Raw genomic sequence first — 20,822 nt, 5'->3', positions numbered from 1 at the left:
AACTAAAACTGTCCTTTATGTTCTTTTTGATTCTAAACTTAAATCAAGACTATACACCTCATTCGAGTGATATAACAAATTAAACATCTTATGTTCTTTTCCGTACAGCTGATATTATTAATAATGGATTTGGACTGGAAAATCAGCGTGTAAATGATTAATTTTACATAAAAGTGATGATATGGTTGACCGCTTAAATTCACTGTACTAGACCTGAGTCTGTAGAAAATGGTCCCGGTTTCTTCTGTGTAATAATCTATTTACCATAACTACTTCATTTACTTTTAAGATGGTAATGTCTTTTTTTTTTTTGAAGCCACAATCACTAGTCTATTCCAATAGCTTAGTCTTAATATTACAATTTTTATTTTTACTTACACTGCCTTCTAGTGCATTCTTCAATTATTTTATTTTTATTTTTTTAAAACAAGGAATCTCTGTGTTATTCTATCTATTCTGGGCTAAATTTAGTATTAAATAACTGTCATTTGTCCATATTAACATTTTTGTTTATTTTGATGCTGTGAATTAATTTGTTTGAACAAATGGCCCTTAAGTTTGAACAATACTTCCTGGGCCATCCAGCAAAATTAGTGAAAAGATTTAACTGTTATATATTGATTGCAGTACTTGATTCCAAGTTAGTTTTCACGTTTCAGAATGAAATTTTTTTTTAACAAAATCAAATTAATTAAGAGACAATAAACAAATATATGGATTGACAATAGATCAAATTTAAAAAAAATAAATTAAATTAAATTTTGTAACCCAGTTTACATAAATTTATAGATGTTTATAATAGATTATAACCCAATACTTACCAAAATGAAATCTCCATAATTCATTTGTAGGTTGACCATCATGTTCTCCTCCAAATACTAACATTGAGCTTGGAAGTTTACAAACAGCATGGCTATGTAATGATCCTGGATTCACTTTAGTTTTAACAGATGTCCATGTTTTAGTAACTGAAACGTAAATTACAATAAAACATGGGCATCAATGATAAATAATATCATATGAAAAACCATAAAATTCCAAATACTGGATTATTTATAAATCAATGAAATATTTTAAAAGCTTACTTTCCACAAATTATGAAACATATAATAAATTTTATTATACAAAAACATATGTAAACACTTCAAGTGTAACCATTATAAACTTTTACTAAAATAGGCTCATACGGCTTAATTAAGTTGGTTACTTTGTTTTCTAGGTACTTATGTATTAACGCCACCGCAGCTACAGCTTTATTTAAAAACAAAGTAGTCAATCGGATTTCAGTGGAAAATGGGCCAATATAGAGTTTAAACGTAGATTCAAAACAGTCTCTTTATTAATTTTAATATAACCATTTAATTTATTTATTTTATAAATATAATTTAACCAAACTTAACCTACGCTCGCTAACCTTGACTAATCAACAGGGGTGTTTTGATTATTTAAATAATAAATAATTGCAATAATTACTGAATTTATTAAATAAATACTCAACAAATTATTACGGTGTTAATTAGTCAAGGTTAGCGAGCGTAGGTTAAGTTTGGTTAAATTATATTTATAAAATAAATAAATATAAATAACCATTTATATTCTGTTTTGGCCCATTTTCCACCGAAATCCGATTGACTACTTTGTTTTTAAATAAAGCTGTAGCTGTTGTGACGTTAATACGTAAGTACTGTTTTCTATTATATTCTTTTTATTTTATAAATTTTGTATTATGTCGACGGACGATTTTTAAAATGTGAAGTTAAATGGATTTATTCAGAGAAGACTGACTGTGGATAATCATGGCATAATTAGATAAGAATAAACTATTTTTTGATGATTCAATTCTTATCTTGCATTCTTGCGAAAAATAAATTTTATCATAGTATGACATCATGCTCGCAACGGGAACAAACTTTTCCCACAGAAAGCGTTACGTTAGTGTGCATACATGCACAAATAGATTGAGCAATCCTCAGAAATGGTGGTGGGGTTAGACTGGGAGATCATTGATAAGACGCAGTTTATATTCGGATTCATCAGTGTGAGCTTCAGTGCAGTGATTTTGCTCGTAAAATTGTTTTAACAATTTATGGTTTATGTTTTATTCTGGATACAGGTGTGAGAAACTTTATTATTAAAGGCCTCTCCGCAATAATATTTCAATGGATTCATTACAATAATACCAATCCGTCGACTAATTAATAAAGTATTAAAAATGATACTTTTTATAATGATAAATTATATTCAAAATTACAACTAGAATTAATTTCGGATCGGCCAAATCTGTATTAGTATAAGTATATTAATAAAAAAATTTGTGAAATTCTGATATGCGAATATCAAAGTTCAAGTAAATAAATAATAAGGGTTCTACAAGTTTCAAGTAGATTAATAATGGGTGTTCTGAGTCAAACATTCACTAAGCAAAAGAGTTTGTTTTAAATGTTCTTTTTATGTATTTATTATTTATTTTTTATAAATATAAGTAGTTTGTTTCATAACGAATAAATAATGTATAATTATTCATTATAATATATAATGGTAAATAACTTAGGGCTCTCTAGCTAAGTTTCACTTTTGTTATAATTTTCAATTTTTCATTATTATGCAATTTTATTTAAAAGGATAACTAAGCTATTAAATATAAATTTCTGATTTTAATTGAATGATTAATTTTGAGACTCTTTTACTCATGTTTACACGAAATCTGATCTATATGACAGTAGGGTATTCCAATTAGATTTTAAAGAGAGCCATCTTAGGATATAAACTTATCAAGAAACATAGTCTTAGTGCATTGTTTTGCAAATCCCCACAACATTAGTAAATTCATTTTTTTTAAAAACAAATTTTTTAAAAATTAGTATTATTTTTGTAAAAATATTTTTTTAGCGTAGTATAGAAGCTTACACAAGCTAATAATAAGCATGAATATATTTACCATAGTTTCCTCCTAGAAGGGAGATTAAAGAAAAACAAACCAACATACTTGGCGTTTATAGACCTAGAAAAGGTATTCGATAACGTAGACTGGAATAAAATGTACAGCATTTTAAAAAAATTAGGGTTCAAATACAGAGATAGAAGAACAATTGCTAACATGTACAGGAACCAAACAGCAACAGTAATAATTGAAGAACATAAGAAAGAAGCTGTAATAAGAAATGGAGTCCGACAAGGATGTTCCCTATCTACGTTACTTTTTAATCTTTACATGGAACTAGCAGTTAATGATGTTAAAGAACAATATAGATTCGGAGTAACAGTACAAGGTGAAAAGATAAAGATGCTACGATTTGCTGATGATGTAGTAATTCTAGCCGAGAGTAAAAAGGATTTAGAAGAAACAACGAACGGCATAGATGATGTCCTACGCAAGAACTATCGCATGAAAATAAACAAGAAAACAAAAGTAATGAAATGTAGTAGAAATAACAAAGATGGACCACTGAATGTGAAAATAGGAAGAGAAAAGATTATGGACGTAGAAGAATTTTGTTATCTGGGAAGTAGAATTACTAAAGATGGGAAAGCAGGAGCGATATAAAATGCCGAATAGCACAGGTGAAATGAGCGTTTATTCAGAAATATAATTTGTTTACATCAAAAATTAATTTAAATGTCAGGATAACATTTTTGAAAGTATGTGTTTCGAGCATAGCTTTATATGGAAGTGAAACTTGGACAATCGGAGTACCTGAAAAGAAAAGATTAGAAGATTTTGAAATGTTGTGTTATAGGAGAATGTTAAAAATCAGATGGCTGGATAAAGTGACAAATGAAGAGGTATTGCGGCAAATAGATGAAGAAAGAAGCATTTGGAAGAATATAGTTAAAAGAAGAGACAGACTTATAGGCCACATACTAAGGCATCCTGGAATAGTCGCTTTAATATTGGAAGGACAGGTAGAAGGAAAAAATTGTGTAGGCAGGCCACGTTTGGAATATGTAAAACAAATTGTTAGGGATGTAGGATGTAGAGGGTATAGCACTAGATAGGGAATCTTGGAGAGCTGCATCAAACCAGTCAAATGACTGAAGACCAAAAAAAAAAAAAAAAAATTTCCTCCTAGATGGCAGTAGTATAAAGGACTAAGTCAACTTGAGAAGACAACCTGTTATTTAGAATACATGAAAACCAGAACGATTTCATAATGCATATTTTATGTATTCATATGTACCTCTTATATAAGTGTTCAAACAAATTAATGATTCTAATAATAAATAATACCCACTTTCCGTGGGTGTGAGGATTGAACTGCCAATCACAATTTGTGATTATGGAAGACTTAATGCGTATGAAACTCATCAAAGATAATATTAATAGTCACAAGGATAACCTGTTGGGCATGTTGGAAGTAAACCGATTGATATTACAGCTTAATAAAAATAAGAGTGATTACATTTACTGATCAATTAGTTGTCTGTTTGTACCTCAATGAAAACTTGCTATAACAATGGATAAGATTAGCAACTTAAATATTTGACTTAACACCGTGCCAATTTTTCTTAATGAAATTCATAAAGCACACTGTTTTTGCATTCTAACTCTTGATGATTTCATGGAATTTTGAAAACATACTACCATACCACGCTTGTGAGACAACTCTTTTTTGGAGGATCTCATGATCTCCTTTGACTATTTTCACACACAGAGAAGATGAAAAGTATCTCTACAAAACCTGATGCATTTGCATAAGGTGAACATATAAAACATGTCTGAGTTATATAATACAAAAAGAAATGTTTTTTTTATAGACATTCATCAACATTTTATTTTAAAGCACCTTAATAAAACTCTAAACTTATCATTACAATTTGGTATTTGATATGCCTACATATAATATCATCATAATATCATATGTTGTGGTTCTTCAAAAATCATAATTTGTTTTCAAGATAAAATATGGGGATGTGAGAACACTGTTTGGTGTCCGTAGTGTGAATCAAGAACATGTATTTAAAAAATTAAAAATATGTTTATATTTATACTAGCCAGCTCGTCTATCCAGAACTTAATTTGCTCAGAACAAATTAAGGGGCTCCTCAGGGCCTACCCCTTAAACGCAGAGCTTGCTTCACTCACTGTTCCCCATCTACCGGGGAGACCAGCAGAGCTTGCTTCAGTTAATATTCCCATCTATCCAGAGGGCTCCGTCCCATGGATCCCTGCTTTATACGTTATCCTCATGGTTTTGAGAATAATACTGATGAATAATAATTATAGTATTCAGGCTTTATAGAAACCTGAAAACTAAGAAGACCTGAACTAAGAAGTTTATGAATACACTCAACCAAGTCCATTTTGTGTTTAGAACAGGCGGTATAAATCCAGAGCTTTATCATCTCCACATCTACATGGCACACAGCAGCACATTCTCAGGTTTTTCAAACATTTTATATTCCAAGACATAACATACTTAAGAGAGTTAAAAACAAACAAAATATTTCAGCATGGAGGGTTAGTTAATATACTGATGAAAAGCCAGCAGTGAATGTGTTATACTACTCAGTTTGCATACATCATATATAGAGCATACTTAGCAAAGCAGGCCTTTATACAGTATTCACTTACAAGTGAGGTTTTTTTAATTATTTACCACTAAAGCGGGTTTATTTTACAACAAACATTAATATTATACAAATATAATTTAAATTAGTTTCAGCAGAAAATAATTAGTTTGATAAAAAATTATAACAAAGAAACCAAACAGAAAATGTTTTTAATATCGACTACATCGCATTATAACTGAAATGATATATGCTTCTTTAAATTAAGAAAAAATAATAAATTAAAACACACCAGTATCAAATCTCCATAAATCAGCTCTTTCATGCAGATCAGTCATACCACCATAAATCCACATTGAATCATCATGAACAACAGCTGAATGCTTATGACGAGCAGGAGGGCATGAATTTCCTGATGATATTAAATGCCAGCTCTCCGATTCTTAAACAAAAAATAAAATAAAAATAACTACTTTTTATAAATAACATAACACCAACGATAGATAATCCTTATTAATAATAAAAATAAATAGCTCAATAATACCTGACAGATCAAGTTTAAATGTTATTATTTTCTACATTACTTTATTGAAATATTAATTTTGTTAAAGAAAAGTACAGTTAACTTAATAAAAATAACTTAAGAGAGTATATATAACTTAACCTTTTTGGAACTGGTGTTGCACTTACTGGAGTAAACTGTCTGCACAGACTATGGTCGCATAAACTTGTTTTAGAACTTTGTCATTTGAGTACTATCATCGTGTTAACACAATTGATATAATTCTGTTACTGTGTTAATATAATTAATTCTAAATGTGCTGCATTTTATTGGCTTAAAAAAAACTATTTGCACTATCAACAGGCTGCAGCTAATAGCAGGAAATAAAGAGAATAAAATCATGTTACCAGCATTCTAAAACTACGTTCTGTAAGTTTTGTTAAATTCTGTTGGTAACCATGGCTGATTTGCCACATTTGTGTCCAGGATTTATTTCTTCTCGTTAAAGTTCTAATAACATCTGAAATTATTGAACATGTAGTGAATGAAATAAACAGATATTTTACCCACACCTCTGAACAAACCGATCTTGCTCATTCAAATTTACAACAATGGAAACTAAGCAATATAGATGAACTGTACACATTTTTGAGTTTGACCATGCTTATGCAAAGTAAAAAAATATATATATAAAAGAGTACTGGTCAACAGACAGGTTAATACATTCCCCAATACTTTCCAAAACGATGGCTAGAGACAGAGATATCTGAACAGTCTTGCTTAGTATGTTTCATTTTACCAGTAATAAAGATCAACCATGCAACTACCATCTTTTCAAAATTTAAGAAATATTAGATAAATTGAAAAAAATCTCTCAAATGTGTTTTATCCTTTTTAAAATATAGTAATTGACAAGTCCTTAATTTTGTACAAAGGAAGGCTTAATTTTGTTTATCTTCCCAAAAATTGTGTTTTAAAAAATAAATCAATAAAATAAATATAGTTTTAAATTTTTAAATTAATTCCTAGTGATTGTGATGATATAAATCATACAGAAAGCAACTACATAAAGATGAGTAACTTTAATAAAATAACTTAGTCTGAGCATGAACTAGGATTTACAGTATGTCAGTTCTGAAAAGGTTAAGAAAAAAGTACAGATAACTTCCCAATGTGTTTTTATATAATTGATATTAATTACAGGGGGGGGGGGGTTTGAAATGCATTGCACACTAAAATGTAATTGGAAAACAAAATGTCACATAAAGGAAAAGTAATCTTGTAGTCTCATTCCCCTACTACTAGCATTCCAGATATAATTGACCAACATCCTCTCACATTCTATTAGTTGCCACGGTTATGAAGTCAAGTACACCAGCTATATTAATCCTTCTAAAATAACATGCAGCGGTTGAATTTTTTAAGCAGAAAAAATGAAGGCTAATGACATTCGTTGTCGTCTAAAAGCCGTTTATGGTTATGAAACTGTTGAAAGAAATACTGAGTAGTTGGGCAACACAATTTTGTGAAAAAGGGAATATTGCAAGGGGATGAACTTTGTAGTGATCGACCCGTTTTTGTGACTTGACAAGAAGCAGCAAAAATGATATGGATGATGAACTGTTTCAAACTGATCATCGCATCACCATCAAGATCCCGGCATATTAAAAGAACGAGAAGGACACATTACTCCACAACTGGGCTACCATAAAATCTGTTTGCGGATGGTGCCGTGAAATTTGAAACTGTTCCACATTCTCTGTACTCACCAGATTTGGTGCCCTGCAATTTTTACTTCTTACTGTAATTAGAGGGATATTAAAGGGGTAATCAATTCACCATGGATGCTGAAATGAAGGACACAATAAAGTCAGGGATCAAGGAAAGACTGCCAGCATTCTTCATTGAAGAATATGAAAGGTAGTTCACTGTTGAGAGAAATGCATAGCTGTAATTGGTGACAATGTGGAAAAAAATGCAAGTTTATGTAACAAATAAAATGTACTTCTACGCCATATCTCTTTTTACTTGCAAGTTATAAGCAATTGTGCATTACATTTTAGCCATCCCTCATATAATAAATAAAATAAATCTACAAAAAATAAAACCCTTCTTAAAAAAAAACAAAAAAAAAAAACACTATGTTTGTATGTTAGGTGGCATAGCCATAATGGTTGTAGGTGAACTGATATGAATTGCAATTTACTCCAAAAAGTGACATACCTATACTTATGAAAAACAAACATCTTATAGCAGGCTAAAGAGAGAGTGAGGAGTGATGTGGTTTCCTTTTGTCTTCTTAATTTAGTAAATATATGGTTACATAACAGCATACCAAGCCCATAAAATATTCAAGAGCCACTTTAATTCTATTCAAACACAGAATAATGATGCAATCATTATTCTCAGAGAATGTTCTGTACCTTAGATGCTTTACGATAATCACAGATATAAGAAAGACCGGGTGGGACAGGTAGTGTAAAGCAACAGATTTATATACTCCTTTCTGTAAGCAATGTGTAATATATTCCTTCTATAAAGAAACAATGTGAAGTATATATATTGATTTTTAACTCTGCAAGGGAATAAAAGCCCAAAAGTAATTTAAAGAAAAACTTGAAAATGAACAGCATTACTTTTATTTTATTTTACTTTCCTGTGTAGTGCTATAGCAGAGCTGTAGCTTTAGAAGAGTAAGTATTGTAATTGGTCCAATTTGGGCATATGTGGTTTTCACCGGATATTGACATTTTGACACCTAAGGAACCCAGAAAACCGGATGGAAATTTTCAGGATGTTAGTATGCACGTGTGTGTTTGATTTTTCACTCCTTATATCTCCAAAACTATTGGACCAATTTTTACCAAACTTGGTCATGTTAATTCTGTATATGGGACAGGGATGCCATTAAATTTTCAACTTAAAAATTCAAAGGGGCGAGGCTGTAGAGCAAGGTCATTCTCAGTAACTTCAGATTTTGCCTAATTAAGGTATTATTTTTCTTAGACACATTAGTTAACAATTAAAAATTAATAATATTTGCAAAATTGCTCCCTCACCACAAAAGATTATCTAAATAAACTTGCAGCTAAGTGGTATACTGCGTCAATAGTAACCCCTCTCACCATAAGGAAAACTATTGTAGCAATGACGTACAGCTATTGTAGTAGTAGTCTGCTATGTTGTTGACGACACAGATAAGTGGTAGAATTAAATAAATTAATAATATTTAAAGTGTAAAAAAGTATTTAAAATGGCTGTTAGTTCTCGTGAGAATGAAAGCACATGCTTTTTTTCTCGTGAGAATGAACGGTATGAGCACATGCTTTAGTTGTAATCATTCAATTACATAAACAAAAGATATATTTACATAAAATGATAAATATTTTAAATTAAGTTGTGTGTGTAAGCCATACATCAGAAAAAAGGCATGTGATGGGAAAATCTTACAACTGTATTGTCAGCAGTTTTTTTTTTAAATAAAAAATGTATGGGTTTATAAAAAAAAAGAAATTTTTAAAATGGAAAAGGCAAGAAAACATCATTCTGATAAAAGTTAACAAAAAGAATATAGAAAAACTGCTACGGAAAGTAGCTAAAATACTCTGGAACACCTAAAATGCATTTTTTTGTTATTATTTTACATTTTTAGTATTAATTTTTCTAATTAAAATTGTTTTTCATCACTTGAATGGGTAGTATATAGTTATCTAAACAGAGTTTAATTGAAATCCAGATTATTTGAAACTACTGATAAAATATAAAATATTTCAACGTTGCACTAAAATAATTTTAAATTACATAATTCACGAGCTAAAATGATATTCAATGGTTTAGAAGTAAAACATTTCTATTGTATAGGAGCCGTGCTTTAATTACTATTAGACATTGAGATTTCTGTCATTTATCTCATTTTAATTTCATGTTTTGTTAAACTTCACTGAAAAAAGTGATACATCATTTCACTTAGATGACAACGGAGAGAAAAAAATTCTAAATAGAATTTTTGATTTTTGGAGAAAAAATAAAATAATTAGTGCTTTTTTCTGTTTTTCTTTAAATCCATCTCACTTTTAACTTACATAAAGATCTATGTTTCACACTTTTTTTTTAATACTTAAAAATATTATTCATACAACTGACCAAAAAACTACAAAGAATTTTTGTAATACTGTATGCTATGTTTTTTTAATTAAGTTTGTTTTTTATCACATGATAAATTCCTATAATATTTATCAATATTTTCAACCATAATAAACATGCAGTTTGAAATTTAGTAGTTGAGTAATTAGAACATATTTTATAACAAGTAATAATTTATTTCATTTGAAAATGACATAACAAAGGATTTGCACTAAAACTGTGTTTAAAATGGAATAAAATTTAGTGAAGTTGTGAAGATGTTAGCGAAATTTTTGCCAAGGATGTTATATTGACACAAGGGCTTTACGAATGGTATAAACAGTTTCAAGAAGACAGTGAAGATTATAAAAGAGTTAAACATCTTAACACAACAACCGATGAAAATATCAATATAATAAAGGGCATGTGATCGATAATAATCATCAAATCACTATTAAAGAAGCCGCTGAAGAAGTGTGATTCTGTTATAGTGCATGTCAAAGCATTAGTTGGAGAACAGTCACGGTGCAAAGTCCAACAATTGTTTATTCACATTTCTAGTTGTTTTCTTTGGATTGTGTCAAGTAAACAGTGTAAAAGCACTAAGCAACATTGTTTGTTGACTGTACAACCTTATGGTAAGAATTCATAATGGACGACGCCATTGTAATTGAAATAACTAAGAAAGAAATTTAAGTAAGAAAAACCGAGTAAGAAGCATTTTTATCATTTGATCAAACTCGGGATGTTTTTTTAGTGTTAATTCTCAGGAAACTTTCATCAGGATGATCGGACCTTTGTTTCAATATCACAGCCAAATGCTCATGCTTCATCAGCTATTATGCCACGTTTAAGTAATTCTGAATCATCAACGAAATGTTAATCAACTGATATTTTGGTATGAAACGAATAACAGCAAATTTGTTCCTAAATCATTGAATCTTCAAATAAAAGGTTCAGTGATCCCGATTGAAACTTCCTGAAGAATCAAAAATGAAAAAACCATATCAAGTTCAATGAAATGTTAAAGTTATTCTTAAGATTCTTTCTTAATTTTTTCGATTACAATGGCATCTTCCATTGCGAATTCTTACCACAAGGTCGTACAATCAATATACAATATTACTTGGTGGTTTTATGCCGTTTATGTGACGCAATCCAAAGAAAAAGGCTGAAAATTTAAGCATACAATTCTTGGATTTTGTGCCTTGACAAAGACTCCAGCTCATGCTGGAGTATTATTAATTAGTCATTATTTAGCTGAAAATAACACCATACTGATGCCGTAGTCTCCATATTCTACAGACTTTGTATCCTGAGACTTTCTCTTACTTTCACTGATTAAGAGAATATTAAAAGGACAACAATTTGCGATGGTAGATGAAATAAAGAAAAAGTTGCTAAGTAAACTTACAGTTACATCAAAAAAAGCTTTCCAAAATGTTTTGAAGATTGGAAGAGTGTGTTTTACTCTCATGAACTAGTTTGACGGGGACATTTCAACATATAAGAAAAAGTAAATTCTCTTTTGATAAAAATGAAAATTTTTATTATCTTTTGATCACATCTTATGTAGAAAGAAAAACAAATTTAGATATAAGACAAGATATTAATTTACAAAGGAACTAACTGCTAACACGACTACTATTTAGACTATGCTGGATTATTCTATTACTTTACATTAGGCTTGCTGCACTATTATTATTGCCACAACTTTGAAATAATCAGAAAGTATGTTTATAATAGTACTAATTATAATGTTATTTTGTAATAACAAATTTAAATAACTAATGATACAAAAACAAAATAAAAAACTTCATATATTTACCAAAATGAAAAGCCCATAATTCATTGGATGATCCTCGTAGATCTCTGTAACCACCATATAACAACATTGCACCTCTATGTGCTAATGCTGAATGTCCTCTACGACCTCTCGGACTGGCGACACCTTTCTGTGCTCTAACTTTTCTCCAAGTATTTGTCTATAAAATATAAAACCATACAGATAAAAAAAAACCTACATTATTTATTTCATTTGCGCATTAAAGTTGATGTATTTGCTTGTTATTGTGCATATATATCGGTTCCTTTCTCTTTCAAATAAGTTGTACTGTAACCGTAATATGGTATTAGGTGATCTTACAAAATGCAAATCGCATTTTGATTCAAGCGATTCATACCAGGCTTACTAGGAAAAATGAGAAGTGAAGTGGTTTCCTGTTGCTTTCTGTTCATCGAATAACAAACTGTCCTGGTTCCATTATTCTAAGATTAATTCACTGGTTCAATATTAATAAATTGAGACATTTATCGATTTACATTTATATATGATCTTTAATGTTTCCATAATTTTACATTGTTAATGAATACGATTTAATATAAGTGTCATGTTGACTGCATGAGCACTGAATTTTGACTGAACAATACAGAAATAGTTACACTGTTACATTATTAATATAAAATATCAGCTATTAACAAGGCTAGCTAAATATAGACAAATTCAGTTTATTTTTCAATGAGTAAGAAAAACTATATGGATTATATGTTTATTTATCTTTACAAATAATAAGGAGATGAAACACAAGTCTTAACATCTTCTTCATTTAGTAAATATATGACTGCATATCAGCAAGCCAAACTGATGAAAATACAAGTGATATAGTTTGTAGTGTCCTACAGGCAATACAGTTTGTTCATCAAAAAAACTGGCTGTATATAAAACGTCAATATCACTATAAAAAGCAACTCTAGTTTTTCATGTACGAGGTCTGTTCAGAAAATAAGTGAACATTTTTGATTACGCGCCAATATTGATATTTAGTGACGTACAGTTGGCAGCATTGTGTTCCGCATAACCTCCTCTGTAACCGCATGTTCTTGGATTGTTGATATCTCACTTAATTATCATGTTATTGTTATTTGATTGCAACACACAAAGACATCATAATAGTGTCCAAGACTGAACACATTAATTGTGTAAATAAAGGAAATAAAGAACGATCCAATTTTGCTAGACGTATCTTAGAAAATAATCATAATTACAACCCAGATAATTTTATTAATATTCTTAAATATTCCAATAACTTTCATAAAACAAATATTATAGAAAAATATTATACATACTTAAAAGATAAAAGTTTGATAAATGAACAAATGAAATTTGAAAACGATGTATTTTTCAAATAAATATTAAACAATAACTTTGATTCTTAGGTAGGTAATACTGCATCATACTAATAAACATAACAATTGAGACCTTTATACTGACATGACAGATAATGTTAACTTTATTTTACCTTTTGGCGATCATCTGTTATATTTATATTTTTTTTAAATTCAATTCAGTATAATTTATATATGAAGTAAATAATTATAATGCATAACACATCGTTGTTCCTGAAGATGGATTAATAATTCAAAAACACTTAAACATTACTATTAAAGATTGTTGGTTCATGAGGAAACTATATTAATACCAACAGGCCATGCTTAATAAAATTCACAAAAGTACGATCATCAAAAAATTATACATTATAAAAATCACTACTAACACTTAAAATACATTAGACTCAAATAACTATAACACGAATACTAAACGGTATCGAAAATGCAACAACAATTGGTTACAGACAGTTATGTAGAATACAATGATACCAACCGCACATCACTAAATATCTCTGCTGACATGTAATTAAAAATGTTTGGTTATTTTCTAAACAGACCTCGTACTTCAGCTGGTTTATATGAATCTCATAAGAAAGGCTGGAATAGGTAATATAAAATAACAAATTTCTTTATTATTCTCTCTTAACAGAGATAATATTAAATGATTTTAATTAGTTATCTACAAAATTTATATATATAAATTTGGATATATCCAAAAATGAGATCACAACTACATAAAAATATATATATATTCTCACAACTACATAAAAATTTGAACGATTTCTACCTAAGTAATAGAAAAGCAAGAAGATATATACTTCATCGATTGGTTACTTAATTAAATAAAAATAAATGGTGATGGCACCTGATGAAGTCGAAATAAATGTGAAATGTGTATATATGACAAGGTATGTTAGACACATAACACACATACATACACATACATACACATACAAACACAAATAGAATTGAGGGATAAAAATACAGGCAGTTGAATTATGAGGGTAGTACAGAAAGTGGAAAGCACTTTACTAAATGATGGAATAAAGGATTAAAAAGGGTGTTGGAGAGAAGTATAATGTAAGTGAAATCCCTCAAATTCACCTAAAAAAACAAACCCTTCTAATTCAACTATACTTAATAAAATTGTCATACCAATTTACTTTTACCAAGCACTTTCTTCAAATCACAATATCGTCCTATTAATAGTTTAAACAAGTAGCAATACGGGAGCTTATTTTTACTACTGTTTCATTTAACAATAAAAGTTATGGTAAAGTGAATAAAACGCACTCTAATTTTATTATAAATTCTTAATATATAATTTTTGAAACTGTATAACTTAATGTTGTTTTAAAAATTTATCTTTATGTTAACTTAAATTTTAAATCTTTTTTTTTTTTAGAAATTCATATGAAGCGATGATAATAAAAGTTTTCTAACAAATCTAAATTAAGAGAAAAAAAATTAATTATATGTGAAATTAGGTTTTTAATTTTTCTATAGTTTATTTAACTCTTAATTTACAGTTCAGTTTATGAACTGAATAATTATATATTAAACAATAATAAAATAAATCTAGTGTATAAAATATGAAATTAAGGAAGAAAAATAAACAATTCTATGAAATGTTCACTTGCCATGATAAAACAATATTAATCGGTAACACTGTATCTCATCATCATGTGATCATAATGGTTAACCAGCTGCTTTAACTTATTCAACAATCAGGTACAGCACTGAGCTAAAATGGCAGATACAACCAAGTAGTCAATACTTGCTTAGACTTTTTACTAGTCTCTGGGTGCATGACAATACAACACAAATGAAAACTACGAAAACATGAGAGAGATTCATTTAGGACTTTGGTAAAGAAGCTCCATCAGTAGTAGCATTTTGAAAGTAAGGGGGGAAAAAAGTCTTTTTAATAGAGATAATCCTCAATTTGTAGCGATCTGCAAGTTCTTTCCAGTCAAATAAATAGCTCCAACATTGTTGAAAAATCCTGTTTATGATACCCTCTTAAGTGAACCAAGTACAGGTCTTTTAGAGCTAAACATTCTCTGTTCAACACTTCAAAAATAATGTAAAATGATCTTGGGTTTACATCCTTTAAGCCTGCTCATGTTAACAAGGTCACTGGTTAAGGCTTGGCTTTAAGGGAGACTTTTAATGGGTTTTCATGTTCAATCATGGAAATCGTTTATCTTTTCTGATGAGCACGCCATTCACTTGGGTAATAAATCTAGGAAATGTACTTTTGATGTAAAGAAAATTGCTGATTTCATGAGAAAATCCTAAACTACTTACTATATTTAATGATGTGGGCAGTGATATCTGAAATGCATCTGACAGGATCATACTTTTTTGAAAAGAGTGTTTCGTACTTTAAGGCATACATCATTTCATACCCTAACGCGCTTGAATACATTTACATACCTTAACACACTTGAAAACTATTTTATTTCTTTGCTTTAATTAACTGCCATTTTACAGCTTTAGAACTTCACTGGCAGTGCACTGGTAGACTCTGAAATTAAGTGGCCGCCTAGAAGTCCATACTTAATATTTAACAACCGTATGACAACTGCTCTGGTGCATAATCACAGAAAAAATCTCCAATTTAAGACTAAGAAATGTTGATAAACTGTTAACTGCTGTCAGAGATTAGGACTTATTAAACTTTCAATGTAGAAGAGAATATCTAAATTCATTTGGTAACTCATAAAACTACATGCATATAATGGAGTATAGGCAGATCTAATTTAAAGTAAGTTTTACTTGTAAAAATATTAAATAAATTATCTACAAACAATTTGTCTTTTATTTCTTTATATGAAAAGAGATTTTGGGCCACGGATTAGATAAAAACAAATGCGGTAATTAAAACGTGTGGTGACATGGGTAAGTAGGGATTTGGAGAGGTAGAGTAGACTTATTTCTTTACTGAATTCCTGTCAGGTCATGGCTATTTCAGGTTGTATCTGTACATCAGGGAGCACAGCAAAAATGACTTGTGTCTATTGTGGTGCCCTTGATTTCTTGTGTGCGATAGGTAGACAATCCAAGGGTGCAGTGTGCGGCAGTAACAAGCTAGACACAAGCAACATAATCAGTGTCATACCGCTAGCGCCAAGAATCCAAGATGATGAGGAGAATATTGTGGGAAAGGGGACTGAGGACTAGGATGGGGGCCAGCCTGCGGAATGGAGTGCCCATCTGCATCAGTTAGATTACATTAGGTAGGTTAGACCAGGCTGAGTTAGTTCCGGATGCAGATGAACATGTTCTGTCGATAATCATGGGAACTGCTGAATTCCTTGCCGCCTCCTTTCTAACAGGCAATCTTGTGATTCTCACCGGACACTCTGTTATGCTTATGGTGGGTCTGACCTTTGCATGTCATAGAGGGAGAGGGGTTTTAGTTGGTGAAAGCCCAATAATACCATCGGTGCAGGTTGATGGTCTGTTAGAGATTTACCCTCCTCTGACATAAAAAAAAGTAGTTATGTTGTCAGTATGAATTCATGCAAATTTACTGAATTTATTCTTAGTAAATAAGATAAATAGAAGCTTTTGAAATGTAATATTACAGGAATTTAAAAAAAAAAGTGGTACATAAAATTTGAAATGAAAACATCTTGAGATGAATAGGAAGAACAGAAATTTGTAGAAGAATGTAAAGAAACGAATCACGTTAGTGGGCTGTGTATTAAGACAAACAGATTTAATTACTTTGACAATAGAAAGAAATGTAAAGGGTAAAAACTGTAGAAGAGAACAGACAGTACTTTATAAAACTAAAAACTAAGGATATAGAATGTAGTAAATTTGTTAAGATTAAAATATTTAATCAAAATATTTAACCAAATAAATCAAAGCAAAGCACATTACTAAAGCTATTAATATATAAAAATAAAATTATATTTAAACAAATAAAAGAATAAAATAGAAATAATTTCTTTTATTGATTAGTATTATTTTTTTTGCAGAATTGCTAAAAAGCATATTGCAGTTGTTTTTTTATCAGCATTACGTAAATATATAAAACAATATATATAATATAAACAAAACATATGTATTCATTGATTAATATCATAATTATATAAGCAATCACTCATCGTATTAATAGACATTTAGTTTAATTTTAAATAAAAAAAAAATGCAAATTTATGTCATATTATTTGAAAATTTATAGGAGATATATATTATTCATGAGATATACTGTACATAGGAATGAGATGAAAGAAGCCTACAGATTTTACAGTAGATTTGTATAAGAATTTCTTAGTATATCCATACACCATTTACATTTTAAGTATTTATCATATTTAATATATTTGAGGCATGAGACACCTTAAATTTTACTACCGCTTTCCCCATCTGAACATCTCATAAAAATGGTGACAGATAAATATGTGATAAACCTCAGCTATTCCCCAGAGTATTTATTTTTAGGCTGAAAATAAAACTTATTACAATGAAAACTTTTTAAAATATCCACCTGAACTAAATTACAAATGAAAATATTATCACATCATATTTTTGTAAAAAAAAAAACAGAACCTTAAGTATTTTGTAGGACGCAAATAAACTAAAATGTAGCATAGTAGGTCTCTTAATATGTTTTATCCTTTAATAGAATAAAAGTTCACAAAATTACTAAATTCCTGAAAATGGATTAATAACCAATCTCCATATAACAAAGCATACAATCAACTGGTGTCCTCAAACGTTTCACGATTACAACGATTGGCTGAGATACTATATGAAAGAAAAGCTCTGTAAAATTGAGATAAACTGTAGAAGATTCAAACGAACAAATTAATTTTGTTTTTAGAACCCTGAAATACCCAGATGGCCAAACAGCTGTGTTTAGTGACAGCTTGAACTATACACTGAGAAGTACAGTCAACATACTGAAAGGTTAGACTAAAAGTTGCAACAATATATTATGTGGCTATTCAATATATAGACAAAATAGTTGGCAAGATCATTATGATACTTTAGTAATCCTATGATTACTTCTGATAAGCTGTTTGAGTAAAATTTTTTAATTTATAACCTCAAAGTTTCATTTTATAATGGAGTGCTATTGATATTTGCAAATTAGTTGAACAGTGTGTAGCGCTTTGATTTTTCTTTCCGAAGGTGAAAAACCAGTAAACTCTTATATGACAAAACAATTCAGACAAAGTTGTATTAACTGCAAAGATTTTTTACACATGCAGGTAGAAAAATTGAAAAGACTGTTGAACTTTAATGACTGACGAGCACCTTTCTGAATGTCTGAATAATAATATTTTTGTTCTTAAAGAACCAAAATAAATACTTAAATAAAACATATGTAATTATTTTACTAAACTAAACCTCAAGATAAGAATTAACTGAAGTTTGACTGAAGTTTAAACTCTAGAGCTTCAAATCTGTGCAGACTCTCTCACCCAAGAAGACAGACAAATTATAGAAAAGATTATAACTGAAAGATTACAAGTGTCGTACAGTTCACAACATTATTACTGACAAGCTCGAGCAATATAAAATAAGCGCAAGATGGGCTGCAAGGTAATTAATTGTAAGATCACTATACAAAGATGAAACTTCACATTTGCACAGTGACGTAACAAGAGAATCCACAGGAAGGCGATGCTTTTTTGCACAGTATTCTAACCTGTGATGAGTCATAGATTCACCATTATGAACCGGAATCAAAAACAGAGAGCATGGAGCGGAATACACCTGTCAAGAAAAAATTCCAAACTCAGCAGAAAAATCATGATGACAATCTTTTGTTACACAAAAGGCCCAGTACTATGACATGCTTATCAAAAAAATAAAATCACCAGTATTGAAAATCACCCTGGATCTAATGCAAAGGCATCATTCTGCTTCACAATAACACCCAGTCTCATACAAATAGGTAACTTGAGAAGCCACTGACAAATTGCATCAGGAAGTATCCCTCAGTTACAATTACGACTGGCTGAGATCCTATACGAAAGAAAAACTCAGTAAAATTGAGATAAAAACTGTAGAAGATTCAAATGAAGAATAATTTTATTTTTAGAACACTCATTCCTGAAATACATAGATGGACAAGCAGTTGTGTACAGTGACAGATTGAACTACGCACTGAGAAGTCCCCACAATCCTGACTTGATCTCATTTTCCACTTGTTTGCTTTACTCAAGGAGGCACTACGCACTAAGAAATTTAATGGCAATGACAACATCAAAAATAATGTGCTAAACTGGCTCTGACATAAAGACAAAGATTTCTTTGCGATATGAAAAAATAAGCCGATTCAAAAATGGGAAATGCGGATTAATGTTGCCGACGATAATGTTGAAAAGTGAAAAAAAGTCACACTGATTACATAAACTGTTTTAGCTCCAAACAATTTGTGTTGATTCTCTTAGTACTCGGGTGTAATTATTTTGTTCATTTACAATTAATTAAAATACCTTCAATTAAATAAGTTTTTTCAAACAAAAAAAATGTTTTATTTCCCCTATTGTAATAAATACAATTGTGGCTTCTAGCCCAGACTGTTAAAATGACTTTAAAATGTTTTTTTATTAACACTATAAACCGTGTTCTATGGCGGGACGATATAATCTAAGAACAAAAGATTGAAGTAAAAAATTTACTTCTGTTCTAGATTTAACAGCTATTTTAAATTTTATAAATAGGTGAACTTTTTAACAAAACTGCTTCTATTGAATATGAAATAAATAAAATACATATACATATATTTATATATAATAATATATTGCGTAAAATTATAATAAAATATTTTATTTATTCAGAATTTAATAATTAAAAACTAATTTAAAGATTATACATACTCAAAGTAGATATAAAGTTACAATGTAATTTAATATATTAAATACAGTCATGCTTGACTCTATTGTCATTCGGTCGTAAAAATAAATGTGAGGGAGGTCACAGAGAACGAGAAACTAGAATTAACTTTCTGAAGCAATTCACACTGGCCAAAGAAGGAAGGGGAAATTGGAAAGAAACTCCCCAACAACAAAAGAGAAAAAAAAGGAGAAACATTAAACAATTGCAGCCACAAGATTGAAAATTGTGAATTGGTGGTAAAGCAGAAACACAAAAGAACTTATTAAAAACTTAACAAAGATAACAGTTTTTAAGAATTTTAATAAAATTTATTCTACAAATAAAGAATTGAAATTTTCTTAGACCTAACTTAAAAAAAAAGAAGAAAATTGGGATTAAATTAGATTAACATATATATATATATATATATATATATATATATATATATATATATATATATATATATATATATATATATATATATATATATATAAAATAATAAAAATAAAGCATACTAAATTTAATTTTTTTGTCGTTTATCCATTAAAGGAGTAAAAAAAATAATTTAATACAAAATAAGAAAAATAACAAGATGATTTTGTCAGTAACAGAAAGCACGAAATTTATGAATATTAAATTATATTTTTAAAAATTACTTCATGTTTTCATTTTTCAA

General features: G+C 29.5%; 1 protein-coding gene across 1 annotated transcript in view; it reads right to left on the bottom strand.

Moving 5' to 3' along the window:
- LOC142333905 (uncharacterized) overlaps window positions 1-20,822 on the bottom strand; it is a 101,759-nt gene that overhangs the window by 9,313 nt on the left and 71,624 nt on the right. Inside the window, exons 4-6 of the mRNA XM_075381501.1 lie at window positions 11,961-12,117; window positions 5,801-5,950; window positions 822-968 (exon numbers count right to left, since the gene is read on the bottom strand). Coding sequence (XP_075237616.1) covers window positions 822-968; window positions 5,801-5,950; window positions 11,961-12,117 — 454 coding nt within the window. The remainder of the gene's footprint in view (window positions 1-821; window positions 969-5,800; window positions 5,951-11,960; window positions 12,118-20,822) is intronic.

Source organism: Lycorma delicatula, chromosome 13, assembly GCF_047948215.1.
Source record: "Lycorma delicatula isolate Av1 chromosome 13, ASM4794821v1, whole genome shotgun sequence".
Lineage (NCBI taxonomy): Eukaryota > Metazoa > Arthropoda > Insecta > Hemiptera > Fulgoridae > Lycorma > Lycorma delicatula.
Note: the sequence above shows the minus strand (reverse complement) of the source record. Positions and strands in the feature narration are given on the sequence as shown.